The 27,328-nt window shown below is 34.7% G+C and overlaps 1 protein-coding gene across 4 annotated transcripts; it reads left to right on the top strand.

Annotated features, from left to right (window-relative positions):
* Positions 1-297: 297 nt before the first annotated feature.
* On the top strand, positions 298-20,214 carry LOC110648448 (WAT1-related protein At3g28050). 4 transcript variants are annotated; one of them, XM_021802677.2, is made up of 8 exons: positions 298-632; positions 711-773; positions 894-1,007; positions 17,542-17,773; positions 17,854-18,012; positions 18,230-18,381; positions 18,571-18,775; positions 19,870-20,214. In XM_021802677.2, the coding sequence occupies exons 1-7, from the start codon at positions 460-462 to the stop codon at positions 18,737-18,739; spliced, it is 1,062 nt and encodes a 353-aa protein (XP_021658369.2). In that variant the 5' UTR covers positions 298-459; the 3' UTR covers positions 18,740-18,775; positions 19,870-20,214. The 4 variants fall into 4 exon arrangements, with proteins under 4 accessions (XP_021658369.2, XP_021658371.2, XP_021658368.2 ...); XM_021802676.2 differs by having other exon boundaries at positions 300-632; positions 18,571-18,744; XM_021802680.2 differs by having other exon boundaries at positions 443-632; positions 956-1,007; positions 18,571-18,744.
* Positions 20,215-27,328: the final 7,114 nt, after the last annotated feature.

The raw sequence follows: 27,328 nt of genomic DNA, 5'->3' as shown, positions 1-27,328 counted from the left end.
TATCATAGATTTTTTAAAGGGAATTATTATTTAATTTTTAAATATTATTATTATTTATGAGTTAATTTTTTATTTTTAAATCTATATTAATTGATTTTTATAATTTGATTTCAATAATAAAATAGTTTATTCATGTAAATTTTTCATATTTTGCAGTTAAAGATATATGGGAAGACATTATTACCCTTACAATCATACTAAATTTATCAAATATATGTATTAATAAAATATATATATATATTTTTTTAAATATTTGTTAATCTATATTTAAGAGAGATAGTATACCAATTCAATTCCAATTTGATTCTTGATTTTCTATATTTACAGCTAACAGTACCGTGACGGCTCTGAAAATCTTAAGACAGATTCCAGCCAATAAAATTCCTGAGATCGTGGGTGTTAACTGAGAACTCTAATCTAATTTCTCAAGAGTAGTTTTATTGTGTGTTGACAAACGAGATGAAGGTTTCATTGCCGTTCGTGGGGATGGTAATGGCAGAGTGTGCCCAAGTTGGGCTTATTATAGTAAGCAAAGCAGTCATGTCTAAAGGCATGAGCAGTTTCATCTTTATCTGTTACTCTAATGCCCTTGCCTCTCTCATCCTTCTCCTTTCTTCTTTGCTCTTCCACAGGTACTCTTACTCTCTCTCACACACCCATAAAGTAAATTCCCTTTGCACGCACTTATATTTTTTGAATTTGTTTTGCAGATCACAGAGGCCTCCACTCACCTTCTCAATTGTCTGTGGATTCTTCTTGCTTGGTCTATTTGGGTACGTTATTTCAATATGAGCATGAAAATTATTTTGAGGGTTTGTTTAATGGATTTTTTTTTTTTTTGGTTCTTTATTGGTAATTCTTGTTTGGGTCTGATTGGTATTTGTTTAATTCAGTTTCTTGGCACAGCTTTTTGGGTATACTGGGATTAACCTGAGCTCTCCTACTCTTGGCACAGCCATGCTCAACCTCGTTCCCGGTTTTACCTTTGTGCTTGCTGTTGCCTTCAGGTTGGTTTTCCTCTTTATTTTATTGTAGTATTGGTTGATTTGATTGCTGTGAGTTGTGGTCACCCGCTGTCGTAACAGAAGAGTCCCCATTTTTCTCTCTTTTACGCTGCTGAGGATGGTATTGGGTAATTCAGGAAACAAGTGCCAGTATTTATCTATTTAATTCAGACAGAAAAGAGTATCTTTGTAGATAATGATGTCATGTTTCCTTCTCTAAAAATTAGACTCTAGTGTCAGAAGTAGCCTGTTATTATTTTTATGTTGTTAAAAGAAAACTTAGCATGAAGAAAGAAGATTGACAAGGGTGTGTTGGCTGGATTAAACAGTTTTAATTATCTATACAATCACTTTATCATTTAAACCATTTCCCCATCTAAGTCTGCAATAAACTAGTATCTCAGCAAGAACATCCATTTGGAAAGAGTGATGTGTTCGATTCTTCCATCCTTAAGCACTTAATCTTCCAGTATTTGAAGCTATGATGAATGAAAGTTTTTCACCATCTTTATCAAGAAGGCATTTTGAAGAAAGTGTAGTTTTCTCCAGCTAATGTAGTCTTTCTTTTAAGTTTGGACATGCAGGGAGATCTAGTTCTCAAACACCAAACTCTACTTCCTCCTTTTTTCCCATAAACACCTAAAAAAAGAAAGTGATCTTGTTCCATCCCATGAACACTAAATCTTGTTGCTATCATAATAAGATTTTGAAACTTTGGTTTCCTATTTAATTTAATAAATTCCTCTTATTGGTCCATATATATTTATGTATTTCACATAGAACAGAATCAGAATCTCCTTGTTCAGCTGTTTAGTAATTTTTTCTCCCCTTAGCACGAGCTAATTTTATTGAGTATTCCAATCTAAAGGCCTTTTTCCCAAACCAACTGTTGTCCCAAAATATTCCAAGAGGGGGGTGAATTGGATTTTAACAATTTTTCGGCCCTTGCTTGTAGCCTAATGAAAAATTGTGGCTTTTTTCAACTAGATGCTCCTTTGTATATAATGAAAGTGATATGTATATCAATAAAGTGTCCCTAAATTGCAATTTAAGCTTCAATCAATATTTATACCGATTTTTAACATAACATGCATCACAAAATATTCAACTAAATTCTCAACCTACTCAATATATCTTCAAGTATATCAACTCAATCTATTCAATTAACACTTAATATTATGCATAGAAATTAAAATACACAAAAGTAAAGAGATTAAGGTTAGAGAGATCAAACACAATGATTTTTATAGTGGTTCGGCTTAACTAGCCTACATCCACTATCTCAAAGAATCCTCTTTGAGTCTTCTCTTCACTATTTGCTCTTTTAAAGGCAAGAGACCAAAAGCCTTTTACAGCTTTTTCAACACCAAGCTTTTACCAAGGTAGCTTGAACCCTTGACAAGTGCTATCTCAAGCACTTACACTCTCAAGCTTCAATAGGTGCTTGTACAACCTCTCTTAAATGCAACTTAATATTTTAACACTCACTCTCACTCAATACAAAAACAACTATAAAGAAGAGATGAGTTGATTTGCCAATGGTAGCTCAAAGACTTTAAAGCTCTTGAATGAAAGCAATAAATGAAAAATCAAGGTTAGAGTTCAAATGTAAGCTTTCATCAAGTGTAAAATGAAGTAAAGAAAGTGTATTTATAGTCCCAAATCATTTTAAACCGTTTGAAACCTTTTGAAACGTTATACACTCTGTTCTAGGCAAAATAGCCGTTATTTTGTCTTTTTGTGCGAAGTTAAGCAACTCTGATCATTTAGCAAATTAATGAAATTTTGACAACAGTAGTAAACTAGTTAGTAAACTAATGTTTTAGCAAACACATTAGCAAACTAATGTTTTAGCAAACAGGTTAGCAAACTAATTTACCGGATGCCTGTTTCAAATTGTAACCTAAAAAAAAATGATTTTAGACCTTAAGAAAAATATATATATATATTCCAATAGTAATATCCAAGGTCATGATGAGAGAAAAAGTTATAAAATAATTAAAAGAAAAATTTAATTTTGAGCTCCATTTAACTAAACTTTCATCTATTCTTTTTACACAAGTTTTAAGACTCAATTTCTAACTCTATGACTTTCATACCTTTACTTTGTGTCTTGGCTTTCATAATCTTGTTTTTTTCATCTTGGATTTGTCTTGAGATGCCTTTAAGTATTCTTCCTCCTTAGATGCAACTTCAAAGATTCTTTATGAATAAGAGAAGGAATCTACACATCACTTTAAAGTTGGGTTAGATAGATTTTATTTGAGTTTTGTTATCATCAAAATCAATGCTCATTTTGAGCTACACAGGGTCAACAATCTCCCCCTTTTTGATGATGACAAAACTTAATTGAATCATCAATAAAAGTGTGCGAAAGTTTATGTGAATCTAAGCAAGTTAGCATGCAGAAAATGCTCCCCCTAAATATATGCACATAATTTCCAAGAAATTTATCAGCTATACAAAAGTTCCCCCTGAATGCTACAAAGCATGTTCATTAGATATTCACAACATTCTCTCAATATGCAAAAGAAAATTAATATGCACATAAACATACTTCCATTTTCAAAGTACTTCCATATGTCAAAGTATAAACACATATCCATCCTATTCTCCCCCTTTTTGTCATCATCCAAAAAGGAAATAGGAGATATTAATCCAAAAAGAGTCAAGTTAGTCCAAACTTAAACGCAGTAAGGTAAACAGTAGCAAACTGAAAAATCAGTCAACAACAGTAGCAAACATACTAGTAAACTAAAAATGCAGATAGGAAACGAAAAATCCAGATTATGTTCTAATCATTAAGTCTTTTGCTCCTTCGAGTAGCTTTGGAAGGCACCATCTTCTTCCTGGAAGGTTTAGCAGCAGGTGGCTGAGAACCTTGGTCAGCCAAATGCTCATGCTCCTTTGGCTTATCCTCATCAGATGGGGTTTGAAGGGCAGTAGCCAGAGACTAGTATGGATTAGACATCGTAGACTTAGATCTTTTTCTACCTTTCTTGGCTGAAGGTGCAGCAGCTGCAGAGGGTTGAGATGGAGTACTCTCTTGTTGATCCTTTAGAAAGGCTTCCTTTTGCTGTGTAGAGTCAGCTGCAGGATCCATAATTTGTTCACTCTCAGGCTCAACAGCTGGCTCACTTTCAGGTTCTACAACCTGTTCACTAACATGCTCAACAGGGGCTTCAGCTGCAGGTTCAACTTCAGGTTCAACAACTTATTCACTTTCCTGTTCCACAGCAGTTGTAGACTCACCAAGCCCAATACCTTCACACTCAATATTATCATGAGCAGAGACATGATTAGCAGGAGAAGAGGCATCATTTGTAGGTACATCAGTCTCAACTTTGGTTGGGAAACCAGTTTCCCTTGCCTACTGAAGATCTACAATCAGTTTCTTTAATTCCTCATTTTGAGTGAGCAAATGACTCACTTTGTAATCAACGACATCCACAAATTTTCTCAGAAGTTCAATAGACTGATGTGTTGTACTAAATTGCTCATTAATAGAAGTTCTTAGCCCTTGAAGCTCACTCATAAACTCACTTTGAGAATCTGAATCAACTTTAGCTGAGGAAGAACCACCTTTCTCAAACCGTTTCTTTCTTCCATCAGTATTGGAGTGAATTTCTCTAAGCACAATCAAATCTGTCCTAGAACTCTCCTTAGAGACATTTATATCCAACTCTTTAAACAAAGCAGTCAAGAGATGTGCATAAGGCAATTTTCTAATCCCATAAGTTTTACACATATTCTTGAAGATCAGATATGCCAAATTCATTCTTACTCTGTTAACAATATGCCACATGATGCACATATCCAGGTAACTTAAATAACCATAGCTGCCAGACTTAGGACAAAAAATATAATTCACCATACTGTGAATAATTTTAATATGTTGAAAAGCTTTTGTGCTAGTGGACTTTTCACTAGTGGCAGTGTTGGCAGGAAAGACTTTATTTTCAAACTTAGCCAAGTTAAAGCCTGGAACTCTAACAACATCTCTATGAGTAGAGATTTTATTTCCATCATTAGGCAATTTTAAAGCCTGAGCAATCAACTCAACAGAAATGACATACGCATTATCATTCAAGGCAACTTCAAATTTGTCTTCTTCATCAACTATTCTTAAAGTTCTATAGAAATCTTGAACCAATCTAGGATAATAAGCATTAGTGCATTCACATACGTTCATCCATTCTTGAAATTCAAAGAGTTCTTTGAATTGAAAATTTACCTGATCAAAATAATCCCATTTGATGAATTTACAATCAAGCAGTGCTTTGTCAACAGAACCCGAAGATGTTGCAGCACTCTTTTTGCGTTGAGTATCAATCCCGCGCATTTTTCTCCCCTTTTTCTTTTACGTGCCGTCTGTGAGTTCGACTACCTTAGATGGGTCGGAGGATACATTAGTCGATTCAGTTTCTGGTGTTTTCTTCTTTTCCTTCAATTTCTTTCTTAATGCGGCGACAGGGAGATCTTCAGATGGCGACGAGGACGACGAAGCAGCAACAACAGCAGGAGTTTTTCGTTTGGTCCGCGCTATAGATGGGGAAACAATGACGATGAAGAATGGGGAATGTTAAAATGGCTTTTGGTGCAGTGAGAAATGAAAGAGAGATGAGAGATTTAATCGATGATTGGAGAGTAAGATGGGCGTTCTGATGAATATGGGTTAGAGTTACTGGCAAGAAAATTTGGAAGAGTAATGCCGTAAATCAATGCAGAGGAGAGAGAGTTGGGAAAAAAAAATTTGATGGGTGACGGTTTCGTGTAGCAGTGGTTAATGTTTCTTGAGTCTCGCGCTTTTCTATTTTAGTGTACCTTATCTGAACTTTATTTTTTATTTCAAATATGTCTATCTATCTCTATATGCATATATATTTCTATATATCTGATACAGCAAGGAGAATGTGAATAGGTAAGTGCATTGTTTGATACGCAGAGAATTTCAAGCACAATCACTTTTTGGTTTGAAATTTGAACAGTACACGATACAACAAACTAATTTTAGTCAAGTAACATTAGCATACAACTTAGTAAACTAATTTCTCGAGTACACAAATAAGTTAGCTAATATTCTTTAGATTTTCTCAGCAAATTTATATCACAGCAAATTACTCACACATTGGATAATATGCAGATATATTAAATTACGACGAATTAAATTTCAAGCAAGTGGTTCACTCATGCCAATTTCCCTTCTAATTTTACAAAAGGTTTTCTCATTAAGTGGTTTTGTAAAAATATCAGCAAGTTGATTTTCAGAGGCAACAAATTCTATTTTGATATCTCCATTTTGAACATGATCTCTAATAAAATAATGTCTGATCTCAATATGTTTTGTTCTTGAATGTTGGATTGGATTTTTGATCAAGTTTATGGCACTTGTGTTGTCACACTTAATTGGAACAAGATTATATTTTAAACCAAAATCTTCCAATTGTTGTTTCATCCATAAAATTTGAGCAACACAATTACCAGCAGCTATATATTCTGCCTTAGCTGTAGATAAAGCTACTGAAGTTTGTTTTTTACTGTGCCAAGAAACTAGTGCAAGACCAAGAAATTGACAAGTACCTGAAGTACTTTTTCTATCCAATCTACTTCTAGCAAAATCGAAACCACTATAACCAACAAGTTTAAATAATTCACATTTAGGATACCATAAGCCAATTGAGTATGTGCCAATGAGGTATCTGAAGATTCTTTTAACTGCACTTAGATGGGATTCTTTTGGACATAATTGAAATCTTGCACATAAGCAAACATTAAAATGTATGTCTAGTCTAGATGCAGTAAGGTATAAAAGAGAGCCAATCATACCTCTATAAAGCTTTGTATCTACTTCTTTACCTTTTTCATCATTGTCCGTTTTAATTGTTGAACTCATAGGAGTGCCCATGCTTTTCAAATCTTCCATTTTAAATTTTTTAAACATATCCTTGTTGTACTTTGATTGATTTATGAAGATGCCATCTTTCATTTGCTTAATTTGAAGTCCAAGGAAGATTTTGAGCTCCCCCATCATGCTCATCTCAAATTCATTCTGCATAACCTCAGAAAATTTCTTGCAAAGAGATTCTTTAGTAGCACCAAAGATTATATCATCAACATAAATTTGCACAATGAGCATATCATTATGATGCTTCTTAACAAAATGGAAAGTCAATCACCATATTATTTCTCTGTATATTCTGTATTCTGTATTCCTATTTAGGATTTCTTATTTAGGATTTCTTCCTAATTAGTAGAACACAATTGTAGGAATCAATTGTATATATATACCCATGTACAGATTAATTGAAATCAATGAGAATCATCTCTTTCTACATGGTATCAGAGCTGGTCATCAATTCAGGGTGACTATTTGTTCTCACTACCCAGCTCAGGAGAGACCTTGACCGCCGATCGGCCGTTTCAACCCCGATCAACATCGCCGGCATCGTCTCAACCCCCTCATTCCACCACTGTGTGCTGTTGCCTGATCCAGTACACCATTAAAGGACTTTTGAGGTTTGGCTCTCAGATCCTATTTCGGTATTTGCTTGATTTGTGATTTTGGATTATTTTGCTGCTATAAGCACTTTGGATTAGCGTTTCGGTTAGTTTTCTTTGTCTCAACAAATGGCGCATAATAAGAATGTTATTTCGATGTGATTAGTGAATGACTAAGATCACGGAACACAAACTTAATGGTTCGAATTACAGGTGGAGTAAGGCTGTTAGGGTCTATTTGCGTAGCATTGATAAGGATGATCACCTTAATAAAGATCCACCCACTGATGACCCCCGACACACTGGGCTAAAGGCGGATGCTCGGTTGATTTTGCAGCGTCGGAACTCGATTCATAGTGAGGTAATTAGTTTAATTAATCACTGTGAATTTGTTAAGGAATTGATGGATTACTTAGATTTTCTCAGATCGGTAAAGGAATATCTCCGTATTTATGATGTTTGTAAGGCATTCTACCGTCTTTGAGAAAGAGGATAAGTCTCTCACGGCTTATTTTATGGATTTTAAACGGGTATATGAGGAACTTAATGTATTGTTGCCTTTTAGTCACGATGTGAAAGTTCAGCAGCCCAACGAGCAACCGGTTGTTATGAGTTTTCTTGCAGCCTTCCTTGAGTATGACACCGCTAAATCTCGATTCTCTCGATTCGAGATTTCCTCTTTGCATGAAACGTTCACACGGGTCCTTCGCACAGAGAGTACTCAATCTTCACAGCTTGCCAGTAGTGCTCTTATTAGCCGTAATCCAAATGGACAACAGGGTAATAGAAGAGGAAGTAGAGGAGGAATTACAAGCAATGTAAATCGGCGTAATGGAGAGGCTAGTTCTAATCAGACTCAAGAGGAGTCATTTGTTATTATTGCCATGAGCCTAGCCATACAAAATATAATTGTCCGCAACTTCGGAAGAAAAATCGGCGATCACGGATGGCAAATATGGCAGAGAATTCTACAATATCTTCCTGCAGAAAACTATTTTGGTATCTGCAGATGATTTTGCACAATTTTCCCAAGATCGAGGCATCTCTAAAGCCCTACCGGTTCCTCACATCGCTGCGATGTTGAGTCGAGTAAATCCACTACATGCCTTGTGTCTTCCTCATCCAAATGGGTTATTGATTGCAGTGCGACGGATCACATGAGTAATTCTAGTCTTCTATCCGCTTTGGTCTAATCTCACTTCCAACATCATTACTTTAGCCGATGGTTCTACTTCTTGTGTCATGGGTTGCAGGCTGCGAACCCGACCGTTAATTTCTTTGTCTTACATTTTGTGTCTACCAAAATTCTCTTTTAATCTACTTTGTTAGTAAACTTACTCGTACCTTAAATTGTTCTGCTTTCCTTTTTCCGACCGGTGTTTATTTCGAGGATCTTACGACGGATTATTGGTAGAGGACGCGAGTCGTGGTCTCTACATTCGGAAAATCATGTACATGGTCGCTTGTTTGCTCCAGTACCTTAACACCTCTTGAAGCTCATTGTAGATTGGGTCATCCTTCTTTGTCTACCATAAAGAAGCATGTCCTCAATTTGATCTTTATCGATACTAGAATGTGAGTCGTGTCGGTTTGTAAAACATCATCGTTTGCCTACGTGTCTAGAGTCAATAAACGGGCTTCATCCTTTTGAGTTAGTTCATTCGATGTTTGGGGTCCTTGTTACATTACTTCTAAAGCTGGATTTCGTTATTTTGTTACTTTTGTTGATGATTACTCGTGTTACTGTTATATTTAATGAAGAATCGTTACGATTTGTTTTCTATCTTTTGTGCCTTTTGTAATGAAATCAAAACTCAATTTAATATTTCATGCGCATATTAAGAAGTGACAATGCCAAAGAATACTTTTGACAATTTCAGTCTTATATGACACAAAATAGCATTCTTCATCAGTCTTCCTGTGTGGATACCCCATCCCAAAATGGTGTGGCCGAAAGAAAAAATCAGCATCTTCTTGAGGTAACTCGTGCTCTTCTTTTTCATATGAAAGTACCTAAACACTTTTGGGCGGATGCAGTTTCTACGGCATGTTTTTGATCAATCGTATGCCGTCTTACATCCTTAATGGGGATATTCCTTATCTTTGCTTTGTTCCCTACAAAATCTTTGTTCCCTATTGAACCCCGTATTTTTTGTTGTACATGTTTTGTGCGTGATGTTCGTCCACATGTTACTAAATTGGATCCAAAATCTCTCAAATGTGTCTTCCTTGGGTACTCCCGGCTCCAAAAAGGGTACCGTTGTTTCTCTCCTACTCTTAATCGTTATCTTGTTTCTGCAGATGTCATATTTTTTGAGTCCACTCCATTTTTCCTCCATCATCCGTGTATAAGAGTCGGGGAGGAGGATGATCTCTTAATATATCTTGTCCCAACCAATGTCTAGTCCTCTCCCACACTGTTCCTACGTCTCTAGACCTACTCGACCTCCGTTGTTCATGTTTATTCCGGAGATTGGAGATTCCCGACTCGGATCCTCCACCGGCTACTTCGTTGGGAGATCCTGTACCTCATCACGATCATGATTACGATCTAGACTTACCCATTGCTCTTCGAAAGGTAAACGCGTTCATGTACTTACCCTATCTCTTCTTTTGTTTCTTATAATCAATTGTCTTCTTGTTCTCGGTGTTTTGTTACTTCTTTAGACTGCTCCTATCCCTAATCATTGGTGAGGCAATGTCTCATCCCGGTGGTGTGATGCTATGAAAGAGGAAATGGAGGCTTTAGATGCTAATGGTACATGGGAACTATTGCCTTTGCCCACCGGTAAGAAAGCTATTGGTTGCAAATGGGTATTCTGAAAGGTAAATCCCGATTGTTCTGGCTAGGTTAAAAGCACGCCTTGTAGCAAAAGGATATGCTCAGACATATGGGGTTGATTACTCTGATACTTTTTCTCCTGTAGCTAAACTTACTTCTATTCGCTTATTTATCTCTTTAGCAGCTACATATGATTGGCCCTTGCATCAATTTGATATCAAGAATGCTTTCCTTCATGATGATCTTCAGGAGGAGGTGTATATGGAGCAACCACCTGGGTTTGTTGCTCAGGGGGAGTTGGGTAAAGTTTGTAGGCTTCGGAAGTCTCTTTATGGCTTGAAACAAAGTCCTAGGGCATGGTTTGGGAGATTCAGTGAAGCAGTACAGCAATTTGGTATGCAAAAGAGTAAATGTGATCACTCAGTATTTTATAGGCAATTTGTGGCTGGTCTAATTCTCTTGGTAGTCTATGTGGATGACATTGTCATCACTGGGAGTGACTCTGCAGGTATTTCATCTCTTAAAACCTTCCTCCAAACTCGATTTGGACCAAAGACTTGGGATTGTTAAAGTATTTTTGGGTATCGAAGTTATGAGAAGTAAGAAGGGTATTTTCTTGTCTCAAAGAAAATATGTCCTCGATCTATTGACAGAGACAGAAAATTAGGTGCTAAGCCTTGTAGCGCACCAATGACTCCAACTTTACAAGCAGGATAGTGAGTTGTTTGAAGATCCAGAGATACAGAGATTGGTAGGAAAATTGAACTACCTTACGATCACTGTCCCGACATTGCTTATGCCGTTAGTGTGGTAAGTCGGTTTATGTCTTCCCAACCGTTGCTCATTGGGAAGCCTTGGAACAAATCTTATGTTATCCAAGGGCGCCCAGAAGATGTTTGCTATATGGTAATCATGGGCATTTGAATATTGAATGTTTTTCGGATGCCGACTGGTTGGATCTAAGGTTGACAAAGGTCAACTACGGATATGCGTTTTTATTGGAGGAAATTTAGTGTCTTGGAGAAGCAAGAAGCGAGTGTAGTTTCTCGATCTAGTGCTGAATCCGAATCTGAGCCATGGCACAATCAGTATGTGAGGTAATGTGGATACTTCAATTACTAGATGAGACAGTTTTAAGACCTCCTGCGAAATTGTGGTGTGATAATCAAGCCGCTCTTCATATTGCTTCTAATCCGGTGTTTCATGAGCGGACCAAACATATTGAGATTGATTGTCATTTTATTCGTGAAAAGATTCAACAAAGATCATCTCAACAGACACATCAAAGCGGAGAGCGATTAGGAGATATTTTCACAAAAGCTCTAAATGGAGCTAGGATTGATGCATTTGTAACAAGTTGGGCATGATTAACATCTATGCTCCAACTTGAGGGGAGTGTTATGGAAAGTCAATCACTATATTATTTCTCTGTATATTCTCAGATTCGTATTCCTATTTAGGATTTCTTATTTAGGATTTCTTCCTAATTAGTAGAACACAATTGTAGGAATCAATTGTATATATATACCCATGTACAGATTAATTGAAATCAATGAGAATCATCTCTTTCTACAGTGTTGTGTCCACTTTCCCTCTTTGGAAATCATTTTGTAAAAGGAATTTACTAAGTCTTTCATACCAAGCTCTAGGAGCTTGTTTTAAACCATATAAAGTTTTAGAAAGCTTATAAACATGATTTAGATGCTCATGATTTTCAAAGCCCGGAGGTTGTGCAACATACACCTCCTTGTCAATATAACCATTTAAAAATGCACTCTTGACATCCATTTGATAAAGCATAAAATCCTTGAAACATGCAAAGGCACACAACATTCTAATAGCTTCAATTCTAGCAACCGGAGCAAAGGTTTCATCAAAATCAATCCCTTCCTCTTGGTTGTAGCCTTGAGCCACTAGTCTACCTTTATTTCTAACAACGTTGCCTTTTTCATTCATTTTGTTTCTAAAAACCCATTTAGTACCAATAATTGAATGATCTTTTGGTTTAGGCACCAAATTCCAAACTTTATTTCTCTCAAATTGATTTAGTTCTTCTTGCATGGCAAGAATCCAACTTTCATCATTTTGAGCTTCTTCAAAACATTTAGGTTCAATTTGTGAAACAAAGGCAACATTACCAAAATATCTTCTCAATTGTGCTCTAGTCATCATCCTTTGAGATGGATCATCAATGATGTCTTCTTAGGGATGATTTCTATGGAATCTCCATTCTTTAGGTAAATTTCATGTTTGGGCTCGTTCACTAGTAATTCTTCCAAATTTGACATTTCTTTATTGATTTGATCATTATCGGCATTATGGACATCTATTGTGGTATCTCCTTGAGTTTCTTCATCTTTGTCATCAATTTGTTCCATTTCTTGACTTGATATTATATTTTCTTTTCCAAACACCTGCTCATTATTATCATCATAAACATTTTTCCTTCTAATAGAAGGGTTAGTCTCATCAAACAAAATATGAATAGTTTCCTCAATAACTAACGTTCTTCTATTAAACACCCTATAAGCTTTACTCTTTGTTGAATACCCAAGAAAGATTCCTTCATCGGATTTAGCATCAAATTTCTTTAAGTTATCCTTCTTGTTATTTAAAATATAGCACTTACAACCAAATGCTTTGAAATATGAGATATTTGGTTTTCTTCCTTTCCACAGCTCATAGGGGGTCTTTTTCAAAATTGGTCTAATCAAAATTCTATTCAACACATAGCAAGAAGTATTAATAGCTTCAGCCCAAAAATACTTTGGCAAATTATTTTCATTCAACATGGTTCTAGTCATTTCTTGCAAAGTCCTATTTTTCCTTTCTACAACCCCATTTTGTTATAGTGTTCTAGGAGCTGAAAAATTATGGTTGATTCTATGTTTATCACAATATCTCACAAATAAATGATTTTCAAATTCAGTTCCATGATTACTTCTTATAGATGTGATGCAAAATCCTTTTTCATTTTGAACCATTTTACTAAAAGAGGTGAATTTCTCAAAAGTCTCATCCTTGTGAGCAAGGAAGAATGTCTATGTATATCTTGAATGGTCATCAACAATAATATGTTTTCCCACCAAAACTAGTAGGAGATATGGGTCAAAATAAATCAAGATGAAGCAATTCTAATGGCCTAGTGGTAGACATAATATTTTTAGATTTAAAAGATACTCTAGTATGTTTTCCTAGTGCACATGCCCTACATTGAAATTCATTTTCATAATTACTCTTAGGAAGACCATTAACAAGTTCTTTCTTAGACGATTTTGAGAGTGTATGCATGCTGGCATGACCTAGTCTTCTATGCCACAAATAACTAGAGTTATCAAAAGATACTAGACATGTACTATGATTAGCTTCAAAATTATTCATGTCAAGCAAGTAAACATTATTAGATTTATTGGCAATGAACAATGTGTCATTATCTAAGTTATTAATTGTGCAAAGAGAAGAAGTGAACTTTACCTCAAAACCTTTATCACAAAGTTGGCTTACACTTAGCAAGTTGTATTTCAACCCTTCAACAAGTGACACATCTTTAATGCAAGGTTTGGTTCCAATTGTGCCATTTTCAATTATTTTTCCTTTCCCTTTATCTCCAAATTTCACATGTCCTCCATCTTCCATTGTGATTTTTGAAAACTTGTTCTTTTCACCGGTCATGTACTTTGAACAATCACTATCTATATACCATTTTTCACTTTCCTTCATCCCTTTGAAACAAACCTGAAATTTAATCATTGAGCTTTAGGTACCCAAGCAACTTTGGGTCCTTGAGGGTTAATGATCTTAGGTAAGGTTCCCTTTGGTACCCATACCTTCTTTACCTTAAGAAGACCCTTCCTAAGTGCACAAGAACTAATCATATGACCTCTTTTATTGCAATAATAACATGTGACATTAGGCAAGGAGGATGTAGATGCTTTAATGAAATGATTTTTATATTTACCATAGTTCATGAAACCATCAAAACCAATTCCATATTTTTCATTTGAAATTCTTTGGTTTCCAAGAAGTACATCTAGAGTTTCTTTTCCTTTTGTAAATTTTGCCAAATCATTTGTCAAAGATTCTACTTTAGCTTCAAGAACTTTATTTTTCTCAATGAGCATTTCACAAGTTTCTTTTGAGATTTTCAACTCTAAATCTAGTTCTTTAAACAAGGCAATTTGTCCTTTGTAAAATTCATTTTCTTTATACACATTGGACATGGCAATATTTTGTGATCTCAATGATTCAATTTCTAAATTCATTTTAGTGCATTTTCTCTTGTAATTTCTATACTCATCATATACTTTAGCAAATGCAAGTTCAAGTTCTTCTACATTAGGAGGTTCATAAGAGTTTACCTCATTGTCACTTTCTTCTTCCTTTTGTGAACTCTCGACTTTCTCTTCAAATGCCATCATACAAAGGTGAGCAGTCTCCTTGTCACTTGATTCATCATTTGAAGATTCTTCACTGTTGCTCCATACTACTTTCATAGCTTTCTTGCTCCTATCTTCTTTTCCTTTCTTCTTTTCCTTTCTTCTTTTTGAGTAATGGGCATTTGGGCTTGATATGTCCAGGTTTGTGACACTCATAACATACAACTTCTTCTTTAGAATCCATGAAATGTTTTATCTTGGGAGTATACTTTTTCAAAATTTCTTTATTTTACTTCTCCCCTTCTTGAAAAGCTTTTTGAATTTTCTTGTAAGCATAGCCATTTCATTATCATCATCACTTGAAGCACTTGAGTTGTCACTTGAGTTAACTTTGAATGCAACTCCTTTCTTCTTATCTTCATCCTTATTTGTCTCGAGAGCAATGCTTTTCTTCTTCTTTTGCTCATTTTCAACTTCATCTTTCTTATATACCATCTCATGTGCAATGAGAGATCCAATGAGTTCATCATAAGTGAATGTTTTAAAATCCTTGGTATCTTGGATAACTGTAGTCTTTGCTTCCCAAGATTTTGGAAGTGATCTAAGAATTTTCTTCACAAGTTCAGCTTCCTCAAATCTTTTACCAAGTGCTTTGAGAAGATTTACAAGATCGGTAAACCTTGTACTCATATCCACAATTGATTCTCCTGGCTTCATTTCGAAAAGCTCATAATCTCGGATAAGGAGGTTTGCTTTGGACTCTTTGACGACATCAGTTCCTTCATAAGTGACCTCAAGCTTATCCCAAATTTTCTTAGCAGATTGACATCCTGAAACATGATTGTATTCATTAAGGTCAAGTGAGCAATGCAAAATATTAATAGCTTTAGCATTTATAGAAATTTTCTTCCAATCATTGTCATCATATTCATCTTCATGTTTTGGTACTTTTGTAGTTCCTTGACCATTCTTTTGAGGAATATGTGGACCATTTTTAATAATTCTCCATGCATCAATATTTACAGATTGTATGAAATTTCTCATTCTTACTTTCCAAAATGAATAATTAGTGCCATTGAAGATTGGTGGTTTAGTAATTGAGTAGCCTTCAGCTAGTGGTGCGGGTATACCGGCAGTATTGCTAGATGAACCAGCTATTATGGATCACTCCAAGGTTGTAACACCCTAAGCAAGAGAGACAGGCTCTGATACCAATTTGTTGTCCCAAAATAGTCTAAGAGGGGGGGTGAATTGGACTTCAACAATTTTTCGGCCCTTGCTTGTAGTCTAATGAAAAATTGTGGCTTTGTTCAACTAGGTGCTCCTTTGTATATAATGAAATTGATATGTATATCAATAAAGTGTCCCTAAATTGCAATTCAAGCTTCAATTAATATTTATACCGATTTTTAACATAACATGCATCACAAAATATTCAACTAAATTCTCAACCTACTCAATATATCCTCAAGTATATCAACTCAATCTATTCAATTAATACTCAATATCATGCATAGAAATTAAAATACACAAAAGTAAAGAGATTAAGGTTAGAGAGATCAAACACAATGATTTTTATAGTGGTTCGGCTTAACTAGCCTACATCCACTCTCTTAAAGAACCCTCTTTGAGTTTTCTCTTCACTATTTGCTCTTTTAAAGGCAAGAGACCAAAAACCCTTTACAACTTTTTCAACACCAAGCTTTTACCAAGGTAGCTTGAACCCTTGACAAGTGCTATCTCAAGCACTTACACTCTCAAGCTTCAATAGGTGCTTGTACAACCTCTCTTAAATGCAACTTAATGTTTTAACACTCACTCTCACTCAATACAAAAACAACTATAAAGAAGAGATGAGTTGATTTGCCAATGGTAGCTCAAAGACTTTAAAGCTCTTGAATGAAAGCAATAAATGAAAAATCAAGGTTGGAGTTCAAATGTAAGCTTTCATCAAGTGTAAAATGAAGTAAAGAAGGTGTATTTATAGTCCCAAATCATTTTAAACCGTTTGAAACCTTTTTGAAATGTTATACACTCTGTTCTAGGCAAAATAGCCGTTATTTTGTCTTTTTGTGCGAAGTTAAGCAACTCTGATCATTTAGCAAACTAATGAAATTTTGGCAACAGTAGTAAACTAGTTAGTAAACTAATGTTTTAGCAAACACATTAGCAAACTAATATTTTAGCAAACAGGTTAGCAAACTAATTTATCAGATGCCTGTTTCAAATTGTAACCTAAAAAAAAATGATTTTAGACCTTAAGAAAAATATATATATTCCAATAGTAATATTCAAGGTCATGATGAGAGAAAAATTTATAAAATAATTAAAAGAAAATTTTAATTTTGAGCTCCATTTAACTAAACTTTCATCTATTCTTTTTACACAAGTCTTAAGACTCAATTTCTAACTCTATGACTTTCATACCTTTACTTTGAGTCTTGGCTTTCATAATCTTGTTCTTTCTCATCTTGGATTTGTCTTGAGATGCCTTTGAGTATTCTTCCTCCTTAAATGCAACTTCAAAGATTCTTTATGAATAAGAGAAAGAATCTATACATCACTTTAAAGTTGGGTTAGATAGATTCTATTTGAGTTTTGTTATCATCAAAATCAATGCTCATTTTGAGCTACACGGGGTCAATACCAACACGTCTCTCTTTTTTTTTTTTGGCCAAAAGGAACAATTTTTTATTTAAAAAAAAAAGAAAATAGTTATTCACTAACAGAATCTTTAGCTGAACTGTTGTGTTAAAGACTGGTTATGCTCAGCATGGTAGCAAAGCCCTTTTTCGAAACAGTACCAGATTAATAATGCTGCTTGGAATGAAATATTTACTGCTATAGATGAGCTGAAATTGATTCAACTATTTGGTTTCAGGATGGAAAAAGTTGACTGGAGAACCTTTACAACCCTAGCTAAATCCATGGGAACCATAGTATCAATTGGAGGGGCATTCATTTTAACTTACTACAAAGGCCCACCAATTTGGATGACCCGCTTTCCTTTAAACTCCTCTCCTCAACTTTTTGTGCAACTGTCAAATTGGGTTATTGGAGGATTGCTACTTGCAGTTGATTGTGTTATGACTTCTGCTTGGATCATCATACAGGTGAAATTCGTTAAAACCTTATGGAATTGGGAAACTGACTGGAAAATATGTGATATAATTTTATACGCTTAATCTTTCAGGCATTGATCCTCAAGAAATACCCAGCAGAACTGATTGTTGTCTTTTTTTACTGCTTCTTTGTGACAATTCTGTCTGCAATAGTTTGTTTGGTTGTAGAAAGAGACCCTTTTGCTTGGAGCTTAAAACCTAATATGAGATTGGCTGCTGTTTTGTACTCGGTATGTAAGTAAATTTAATGTATTCATCATGTAGATAAACAAACCCATCACGGTACCCTAGTGGATTTACATGCTTCTTCTGATGCAGATATGATTTAAGCTTTACCATGTCAAAGTAGGCCTTTTTTGGCTATGCATTTCAACTTGTCATATCTAATTGCTATATAGATGCTATTCTAAAGAGACGATTTTAAACCTCTAACAAGTGATAATGTAGGGAGTCTTTGGGTCAGCATTCCAAGTTGGCATTGTTACATGGTGCCTGCAGCAGACAGGGCCTGTTTTTGTTTCTATGTTCAAGCCCTTGGGCATTGTCATTGCGGCTGTTGCAGGTGTCATCTTCTTGGGGGATACCTTGTACCTTGGGAGGTATGGTCCTGGTCCTGGAATTGAATTTCTTTATTCTTTTTTGTTTACAAGGTGGTGAATGGTAATATTATTGGACTTTGGATTGATCATGCTATCGAATTAGATTTATTATATCTTGTTATAATTTTTGCAATCATTTTCATATTCAAATGACATATCACTTACCATCCAATGCTAAAAATTGTATAGTATGGTTGGAGCAATTGTGATAGTCATCGGGTTCTATGCGGTGATGTGGGGAAAAGCCAAAGAATGGGAGATAGGTGTGGATGCTGGAGTGAGGAGCTTTGAGTCAAGCAGCCAAAAAGTCCCTCTCCTGCAAAGCTATATTCAAGAAAATACAAGTGTTGTGCAATGACCAAAGTAAGATATCTCCTTTTGCCAAACCAAATGGGTAATTTCCATTTCCTTCTCCTGGAGTGCATGCATACATACAACATAACAAAAAGAGAATTCATGTTAAGAGTTGTTTTTGCATTATCATGAAAATTGAGGGGTGAGGTACTTTGTGCTTGATTTGTGCTCTGGGTTCAACCCACTGGAGCATTGATCAGTCTCATGTGTTGGATTATGGTCTAAGCAAACCCTGCCTCTTTTAACTTAAGGTTTGGTTTATAGTACTTTTCAACCGCTGATTTGATTTATAATTTAGTTCAGTTGGTTGAGTTAGTATTCGTGAATGAGTTATGGCTCTTAGCTAATTACAAACGAGTTGGCTCAAAATGTAGCTTAAAGAATCTGCCAGATTATGTGATTATATTTGCTACCATATATGCATTGTAGCATTAGAATTCTCAAGATTAATGTGGACTAGTGGAGTTCGTAGTTAGTACCAATGAAAGTTGCTCCTCATATTGGGGACAACGCTCGAATTGATAATTCCATCTGCTGTAATGTAGTTTAGTGACACAATATCCTCTTGTGCCTGGAATTCTCTCTCTCCTGGCTTTTCATGTTGAACTATTCTAAGAGGTTTGTGCAAATTTAAGATGTTATTGTTGAACTAATACGTCAAGTGACATCTGTGTTGTCCCCTGTATTCACTTGTAGCCAATTTCATGTAGATATTCCTCTTCCACCACACCCACCAACCCCACCACCGCCCCCAAAACAACAACTCCTTCCTCCTTTTCTCCCTTCTTTATGTATACAATGGACTAAGAATCAAGAGGCAATATGCAAGGTAAGTGTCTGATGTTATTTGACGCCTCTGTTCATGAGGAGGCAACCTTGATGATTGGTTTGGCTCTATCCTAACAGAATTGAAGTAATCAAATGAAATTTTGTATTTGTAACTTTTTTTTTTTTGGGTCAGAATTCTATGCAATACTTTTCTTTGTCAATCTGTCGGTAAATTTCTATTTTTCTTTTCTTCTTTGATTTTATAATGAGTTTGTGTAAAGTCGTTTCATTTTATTTTTGATTTTGTAGATGAACATGATCTGTCTTCAAATTTTGAATATGCTTTTTCTTATATGTCTTAACCAGAAAGGAGGAAGAAGTCCACAGAGAACATGTAAGATGCATGGTTTCTGTATGATGTATATAGAACTAGATATGGAAGGCACATTCAAAGATCCAAGCATGTGAGAAAGGCAACTAGAATTGTGAAATATGACCCGTTTACTCTTGGCCTGTGGGCTCAATAACATTGGCTCATCTATACTGAGATTCAAAGGAAGAGCCTGAAAGCAGCTTGGAAGTTGATAAGTAATAAAGTGAGAACTAAACAGTTGGGCTCAGGGTCAGCTTACTGTCTAAAAATGACATTGAAAATTTCCTCATTTCAACTTATTTTTAATAAAATTTTATATAATTATTTTCTCACGACTATATCACTGTCATGACCAGCAGTATCATTACATTTAATTTGATAAGCAAGTTAGAATTTGCGCAAGTGGTACACAGGATTCATCTGGAATGGATGCTTCCCTTTTAGCAGATCACATTTCCTTTGACCTCCATGTCAACATAAGGAATACTGATCTGAAGTGAAGGGATGATCATGATCTGGACTCTGATGCAAACCCTGATTAAAATGTTTATTCGGCATTCTGATGTTCTGGTTAATATATTTGACCTGATATTCTTGTACTACCAATCATTACCCATTCAAATGTCATTAATAAAAGAAACATGCTAAGATCGACACTTTGTCGATCCTATTTATTTTATTCAATAAGCATTTAAATGCCTAATTTCGTTTCTCCCTCAAAAGTAATAATCAATCGTTTAAAATATGTATTGAGAAAAAACACAGTTAAACTGTCAAGAATGTGTACACACAGTTGAAGCTGCTGAAGCAAGGCTGAGTGTAATTGTTGATGAATTTATTTGATGGTAACACCTTTTAAAAGTAGGTCTAAGCTACCAATTTCAATCTGGCTGGGTGCTGTAATTTTACACCATACCCAAAAACTGCAGACTAGTCTGGTTCTAGGCAGAGCTGATTCTTGAATCTTGATCAATTCCAAACCTTGATAGTCTGGTATCACAAGAATCTGGAAGGAAAGGAAAATATAATAAATTAGGTTTTGGGTCACTCTAGTTGATTTTATCAAGGTTGGTGGACCAAAAGACTAATAATACTTCATTTTCAGTGGGGCCTTTTTCAATGTCCACCATGCAAAACTTTCAGCGTTTGGCGTTAGTTCATAGTTCATTAAATTAGCAGAAAACAGTAACTTAAACATGATAATTATACTTAAAAAAATAATAAAGCAAGAGACGAATTATAGGAAAACAAGTGCTTAGATTATGCTCCAAAACTATTCAATTTCTACAAGAACGTGCATGCCACGTCACTTCTCCCCCTTTGTTTAGAGTTTGAGGCATAAACGAGTCGCTTTTTCTCCTCGAGTAGTCTCACCAACTTGTGAAAGGGTACCTCTTTCTTTTCTTTCTCTCACAACCTCAACGGTAGCTTCTCGTCATTCCCAAACATAAATAGGGAGAGATACAGAGCGAGAGATGGAGACATTTTACAAAGAATCTTGCTAAGATACAAGAGAGAGTGAGGCAGCTTACTGCTTCTCTCTTGATCACAAAAGAGATCCAATAATCTTGTTGTTTTTAAGCATCACAACATTAAGGGAGAAAGAGAGATGATGGGCTTGAGTTATAACATAATATGGCTGCCCTAACTATAGTATAAACTGTTGAATTAACTTGTTGCTGAATCCCAGCCAAAGTCCAATTAAACCCAGGTGATAAAAAGTTCATATTCATTAACAATCTAACCAAATTCTACAAATTCTTTTATAAAGAGTGGACGGCAACAACAACCTCTCTACCCTAAAATCTGCAACTCATATATTATGACTGTGAAGCCAAACAATGGGGAAATCCCAGGGGTTATCAGATGCCACTTGATGAGATTCTAATTTTTAACGTTAATTTAAAATTCCAGTCATTAAAAAAAAAAGTTTAAGGCTAGGCAAAATTAGGTTTCTAACAAAGCTTGCCTTGCCGGATAAATAAGAATTACTCTCTTAGATATTTTATTTTTTTGATATTAAGCAGAATATGATATCTAATTTGAAAAATAAAACTTTCAATATTTATTTATTAAACTTCTAATTATTTGATAGGATTTTTTTTTTCATTAAGGGAAAAACTATTGGAAAAAGGGCGCAATCATAATTGTAATTTTAATTAAATTATCTTAATTCATAATGTATAATTAAAGTTCAGGAATTAAATATAATTTATTTTAAAGAAAGTATAGATTTTTCTTCTCTAAAATGAAGGAAAATAAAGCGTTTCTCGGCCCATATGGATAATGATGACTTAGGCCCATTATTATCTGTTTCGTTGGGCACCTCGAATTAAAGTTGTAAGAAGCATGCAACCTTCAAACTAAGCCTCATGATGAGGCTTAGGCCTCGAAGGTTAAAGCTCCAGCAAACGCTTCTCTTTCGAATTATTCAATTACCTAACATATATGAGTTGATATGTTATTCAGGATTGCTTTGTCTCAGAATCTTGCATTTGTGGGTCTAAGTTACGGTTCACCAATAGTTTTATGTGCAATGGGCCTTCTGAACCCTGCTTTTTCCTTCATTATGTCCATCATTCTCAGGTTTTACCCCATCCCTCGTCTCTCTTTTGTTCATTAATATTCTCCATTTTCTCAGTAGTAACAGAGTTGTTTACAAACTATATGGCCTCGAGCCGAAGCCAATTGAAAAAATAAATAAACAAAAATCATGTACTAAGGTCCATTTATCAATATCTCATCTTGCCCAATGATTAGTTTAATGTCTCAGGATGACAAAGCTGGACTGGAGTAGCTCAAGTTTCCAATTCAAAGTGCTTGGCACCTTGATATCAGCCATGGAAGCAGTAGTGGTAGAACTTTGCAAAGGCCCATATATACGAAAAGCTTCATCTCCGTCTCTTAACCTTCTGCAGAAACAGCAACTACTCGTTTTCTACTCAACACCAGATCACTCGGTTCTTGGTGGCTTATTGCTTGCAGCCGCTTCGTTATGTAATTCAATATGGAATGTTATCCGGGTAGACTTTTTTTGGACGTCTTGTATTTTTCTGTTCTAGTCGCGCGCGGGTATCTATTCTGTCCTGTACATAAAATTTTTCTTCTTCTCCACTTTTATTTGGTCCGTTGGGAACTATCAAACAATATCCCCAAGTGATGAAAATCGCCTCTTTTTATTGTTTAGCTGGGACTATTCAATGTGCAATCTTCTCTTTGATTGTAGAGAGAGACTTGAATGCTTGGAAGCTAAATCTTAACATGGATCTACTTCTCATTGTTTTGACAGTAAGTGCATAGAATAGTTCTTGTATTTTGCTTTGATATGAAAATTAGTCAATAATTGTGACCTTACTGATCACTCTTTCTGGTGCGTTAATAGGCAATCTTTGGGAGTGTTATTCGTAGCAGTGTTCACGTCTGGTTTTCACGCATGAAGGGCCCCTTTTATGCGCCCTTGTTGCAGCCATTTGGGGTTTTTTGGTCAACCTTTTTTGGTGTCAGCTTCTTCGCAAATAGCCTTCACTATGGCAGGTTAAAAACTAACGTTATTTCTCTGCATGAAAATGTTGTAGGCTCGGTCGACATTTAGTTAACTGTCCAAGTTGATGATGCAGCGTGATAGGAACAGTAATATATTTGGAATGAGATATTATACAGTAACATGGGGACAAATCAGAGAAGATGAGAAACGCAAAGACCTTGATGTCGAAAGAGCCAATTCTTCTGAGGAAAAGGTCCCTCTCCTGCAACAAGATGCACAAGTCTAGAATCTTAAAGGCAATTAAAATGCTTTACGAGAGCTCTCCTACGAATCGCCTTTCGTAAGGCTTTCTGATCTCTCTTGTCAAAAATTATCAAAAATTCGATACCTTAACCTTGGAAAAGCTAGTAAATGTTAATTAACTGTATGGGGATACTATTTGCTGTAATGCTTTACTTGTTCCTTCTTTTGATCAGATAATAAATCTTTCCCTTTTTTTTTTCTTATATTTTTGTGTATTTCTTTCCTGGAAACTAGAAGTCGGAGGGAGGTTCATCGCGCTCTGCAGCCTTGTTCAGCAAATGTACATTTTCTTGTGAATAAACATGTAAAAATTGGATGTATTTTTGTGCATTTGAAACAGTTAATTCTTTAAGGTTCTTTTATTTACTTAAGTTGATTTCTTTGTGACTCTCAAGTCTCATCATTATGATCTATCAGCTACACATCTCTATCCTTGGGTTAATCGAACACATTTCCATTTCCATTTCCAGTCCTCTTTCTGTGTTTTTGGGAATGGATCGCGTGGTGGAAAAATTACATTTATTTAATATTTGAAAGATATTTTATATATAAAGATTATTTTTTTTTATAAATATTAAATATTTAATAATTTTTATATTAAATTTTTTTAACTTAATCCAACATTATCAATAAGTGATTACGCATATAAGTATCATTACAACAAATATTAGCAAAAATTTTATAACAACATTATTTTGCTGCTATAAAACTAATATGCAATAACAATATTAATAATTACTATTAATGGTACATAGAAAAAAAAGGTAATAATGAGTAAGGGTGTGCATTCGATTAACCGAACCAAAATTAAAAGAAAACTGAATTTAAATAAAATAAAAAATATTTGATTTGTTATCAATTATAACCAAATTAACAATATATATATATATATATATATATATATATATATATATATATATATATATATATATATTTTATATTTATTAATAAGAGAATAAATATTATTATAAAATAATGAAAATAATAATTATAAATAACATATTATTGATAAAATTATAATTAAAAAAAATTTAATTATTTTGATTAATTTAATTAATAATCAAAGTTAACTAAATTGATAACTAAACATTAAAAATTTTTATAATTATTAACTGAAAATTGAATCGAATTAAATTTATTATTATTAAAATAATTAAATTTTATCAGTTAATAATCAAATAATACATACCCAAGCAATGAGAATTGTGGCTATTAAAAAAATTATTTTTATGACAACAATAAACAATACTGTTGTTTATGGATTTTATATTATGATTCTTGTAAAAACCTGAATTTTAAAAATATAAATTTTGTATTTTTATATGGTACTTAAACATTATTATAATAGTATCTAACTAATTTGTAACATTATTATAATAGTATCTAACTAATTTGTAATTTTTGTAAAACCCTTATTTACATATTCTTAATATTATTTTTAAACATATTTTTATAAATTATTTAATAGTCCAATTTTAATTGAAATAATTAGTTTTAAAATTAATATTAATCAATTATCAAAGTATATTATTTCATTATTGCCAATCTTTGTTCTAAGATTTGATTAAATTGTTATTAACTTGATTATTATTATTATTATTATTATTATTATTATTATTATTATTATTATTATTATTATTATTATTATTATTATTATTTGTTGTTGTTGTATTTTACTTAAAAATCTAATTTTAATTAGTTAATGCAATGTTGATCTCTATTAAAAAAATAAGTTTGGACTTAATTGAAAAACTTTAAGAACTTATTAGGTAATTAAAAGTTCAAAAAAAAAAAAAAGAGAAGAACCTAGACAGTCCCTGCGCCCAGATTCATGGACTAATTGCCGCCCTCGAGAGCGCCCGCGCCGCCCCTATAATGCCTCCTTTCTCTCTCTCTCCTACCTCTCTCTCTCTCTCTTCTCCCCAGCGCCTAACTTCCCCTCCCTCTCTTTCTTTGTTTTCACCGGCCAAGAGAAAAACCCTTCGCTGTTAGTGCCACCAACCACCCCCTACCTCTGATGAGCCTTACCCAGCCAGTAGCCACCTTATAGTGATTGAAAACGGCTAGTTTTTCCCCTTAGATTGCGTGCGGCCAATGAGGAAGAAGCCAATTGTTTTGGTCGTTTTGGCCATCCTCCGGCTACCCCACTGGTCCAGATCGATGTCCCTCGGCCCATGGAAGAGTTTCCGATCAGTGGTAGCTCTTATGATCGTCGGATTCACATAAATTGAGGAGAGAGAAAATGGGTTTTTTCGAGCTTTCTGATTAGATTTTTGGTGATTCAACCGTTGGATCCACGATCTGAGACCACCGATGAACTTAGTGCAGTGAAACTTTCGAGATGGAACTGACCCCACTCCAATTGGACGTTGTTCGAAAAAGGCAATCATCGGACGATCTAGATTGCTTAGTGAGATTTTCGACCCTTTTGATGTTTGAAAAATTAATATAATTATATGATAATTATTAACAATTTTTTAGCTTTGTTTAGGTGTGATGATAGCCCACTAGCACCCGAAACTGAGTTTTCAGCTTGATCTGACTACCTAGCAGTACGTCCCAGAACATAGTCAATATTACGGTCGATCCTAGCATTTTCAGACGTTCCGGACGTGTTTCAGATAGTAGAATTTGCAAAGATAGTCTCTAACTCAAATTGTGCAGTTTGTTTCTTATTTAAGTTAGCTGATAAATCTATAAAATATTCCTGGCTTAGTAAAATTAAGTAAAATGGCTTTAATTAATATAAGGACGATGTAGAGGACCTCTAAGAATATTTTTATAATTTTTAAAGTACTAAAAATAATTATTTAGACTGTAAAGGAGTTAGAGAATTGAGCTGGAGTTTGGAGGATTGAACCTAGATTAGGATTTTTGTAGGCCGCCCCGGATGGGCGTTATAATTGTTATTGTGGGTCTGAGGCCCTGTTTGTTGCGGTTGTTGTATTTTCTTGCAAGAGGGTTAGGTCCAGTTATAGGGGAGACTCCACCGAAATTTTGGCATGACCTTAGGATTTATTTTGATTCTATAGCTTTAATTAATTATTTAATTTTGTCAGTCTTTTGATAGAAGTCAGTTTGTATGTTTAGGTGATTAGTGCCGACCGTCTTCTCCTTCCAGCTGGACCAACTGCAGTCTAGTTGACTAATTTGTGAGTTAAATATTGATTATTTTTGTAATTTTAATATTAATTATATATTTAACATGCTCATACATTTTATAAATAATTAATTATACACATAAATAGTTAATATATTTGGAGCATTTTTGGTTGTTGCATATTTAATTATTGTTATTTGTTTGTAATTGCCGCCCTAAGGATAATTTGGAGCTGTGTGAGTGTGTTGGCGTGAGTATGGTACAGATATGGATATGGGTTGGATGGGTAGTCGTGACTGGAGCTTGACTCGCTAAGACCCGATCCTTATATATGGATAAGTAGAGGTGGGTACGACTTTGAGTTGATATCGCTGACCCCTGCTCTTAGATTATTAAGCAAAAGTCTGGCTTGAGTTGACCTCGCTGGCAGGTATCAAATTAAGAGAGCTATATAGGGGATCAGCTCCCTTATGTATATATTGATGTGATACACTTGGTGTGTGAGTAGCTCCAAATTAACTTCTCATGTGAATATTGGGTGAATTAATTTGTTATATGTGTAACG

Source organism: Hevea brasiliensis, chromosome 2, assembly GCF_030052815.1.
Source record: "Hevea brasiliensis isolate MT/VB/25A 57/8 chromosome 2, ASM3005281v1, whole genome shotgun sequence".
In the NCBI taxonomy this organism is placed as follows: domain Eukaryota; kingdom Viridiplantae; phylum Streptophyta; class Magnoliopsida; order Malpighiales; family Euphorbiaceae; genus Hevea; species Hevea brasiliensis.
Note: the sequence above shows the minus strand (reverse complement) of the source record. Positions and strands in the feature narration are given on the sequence as shown.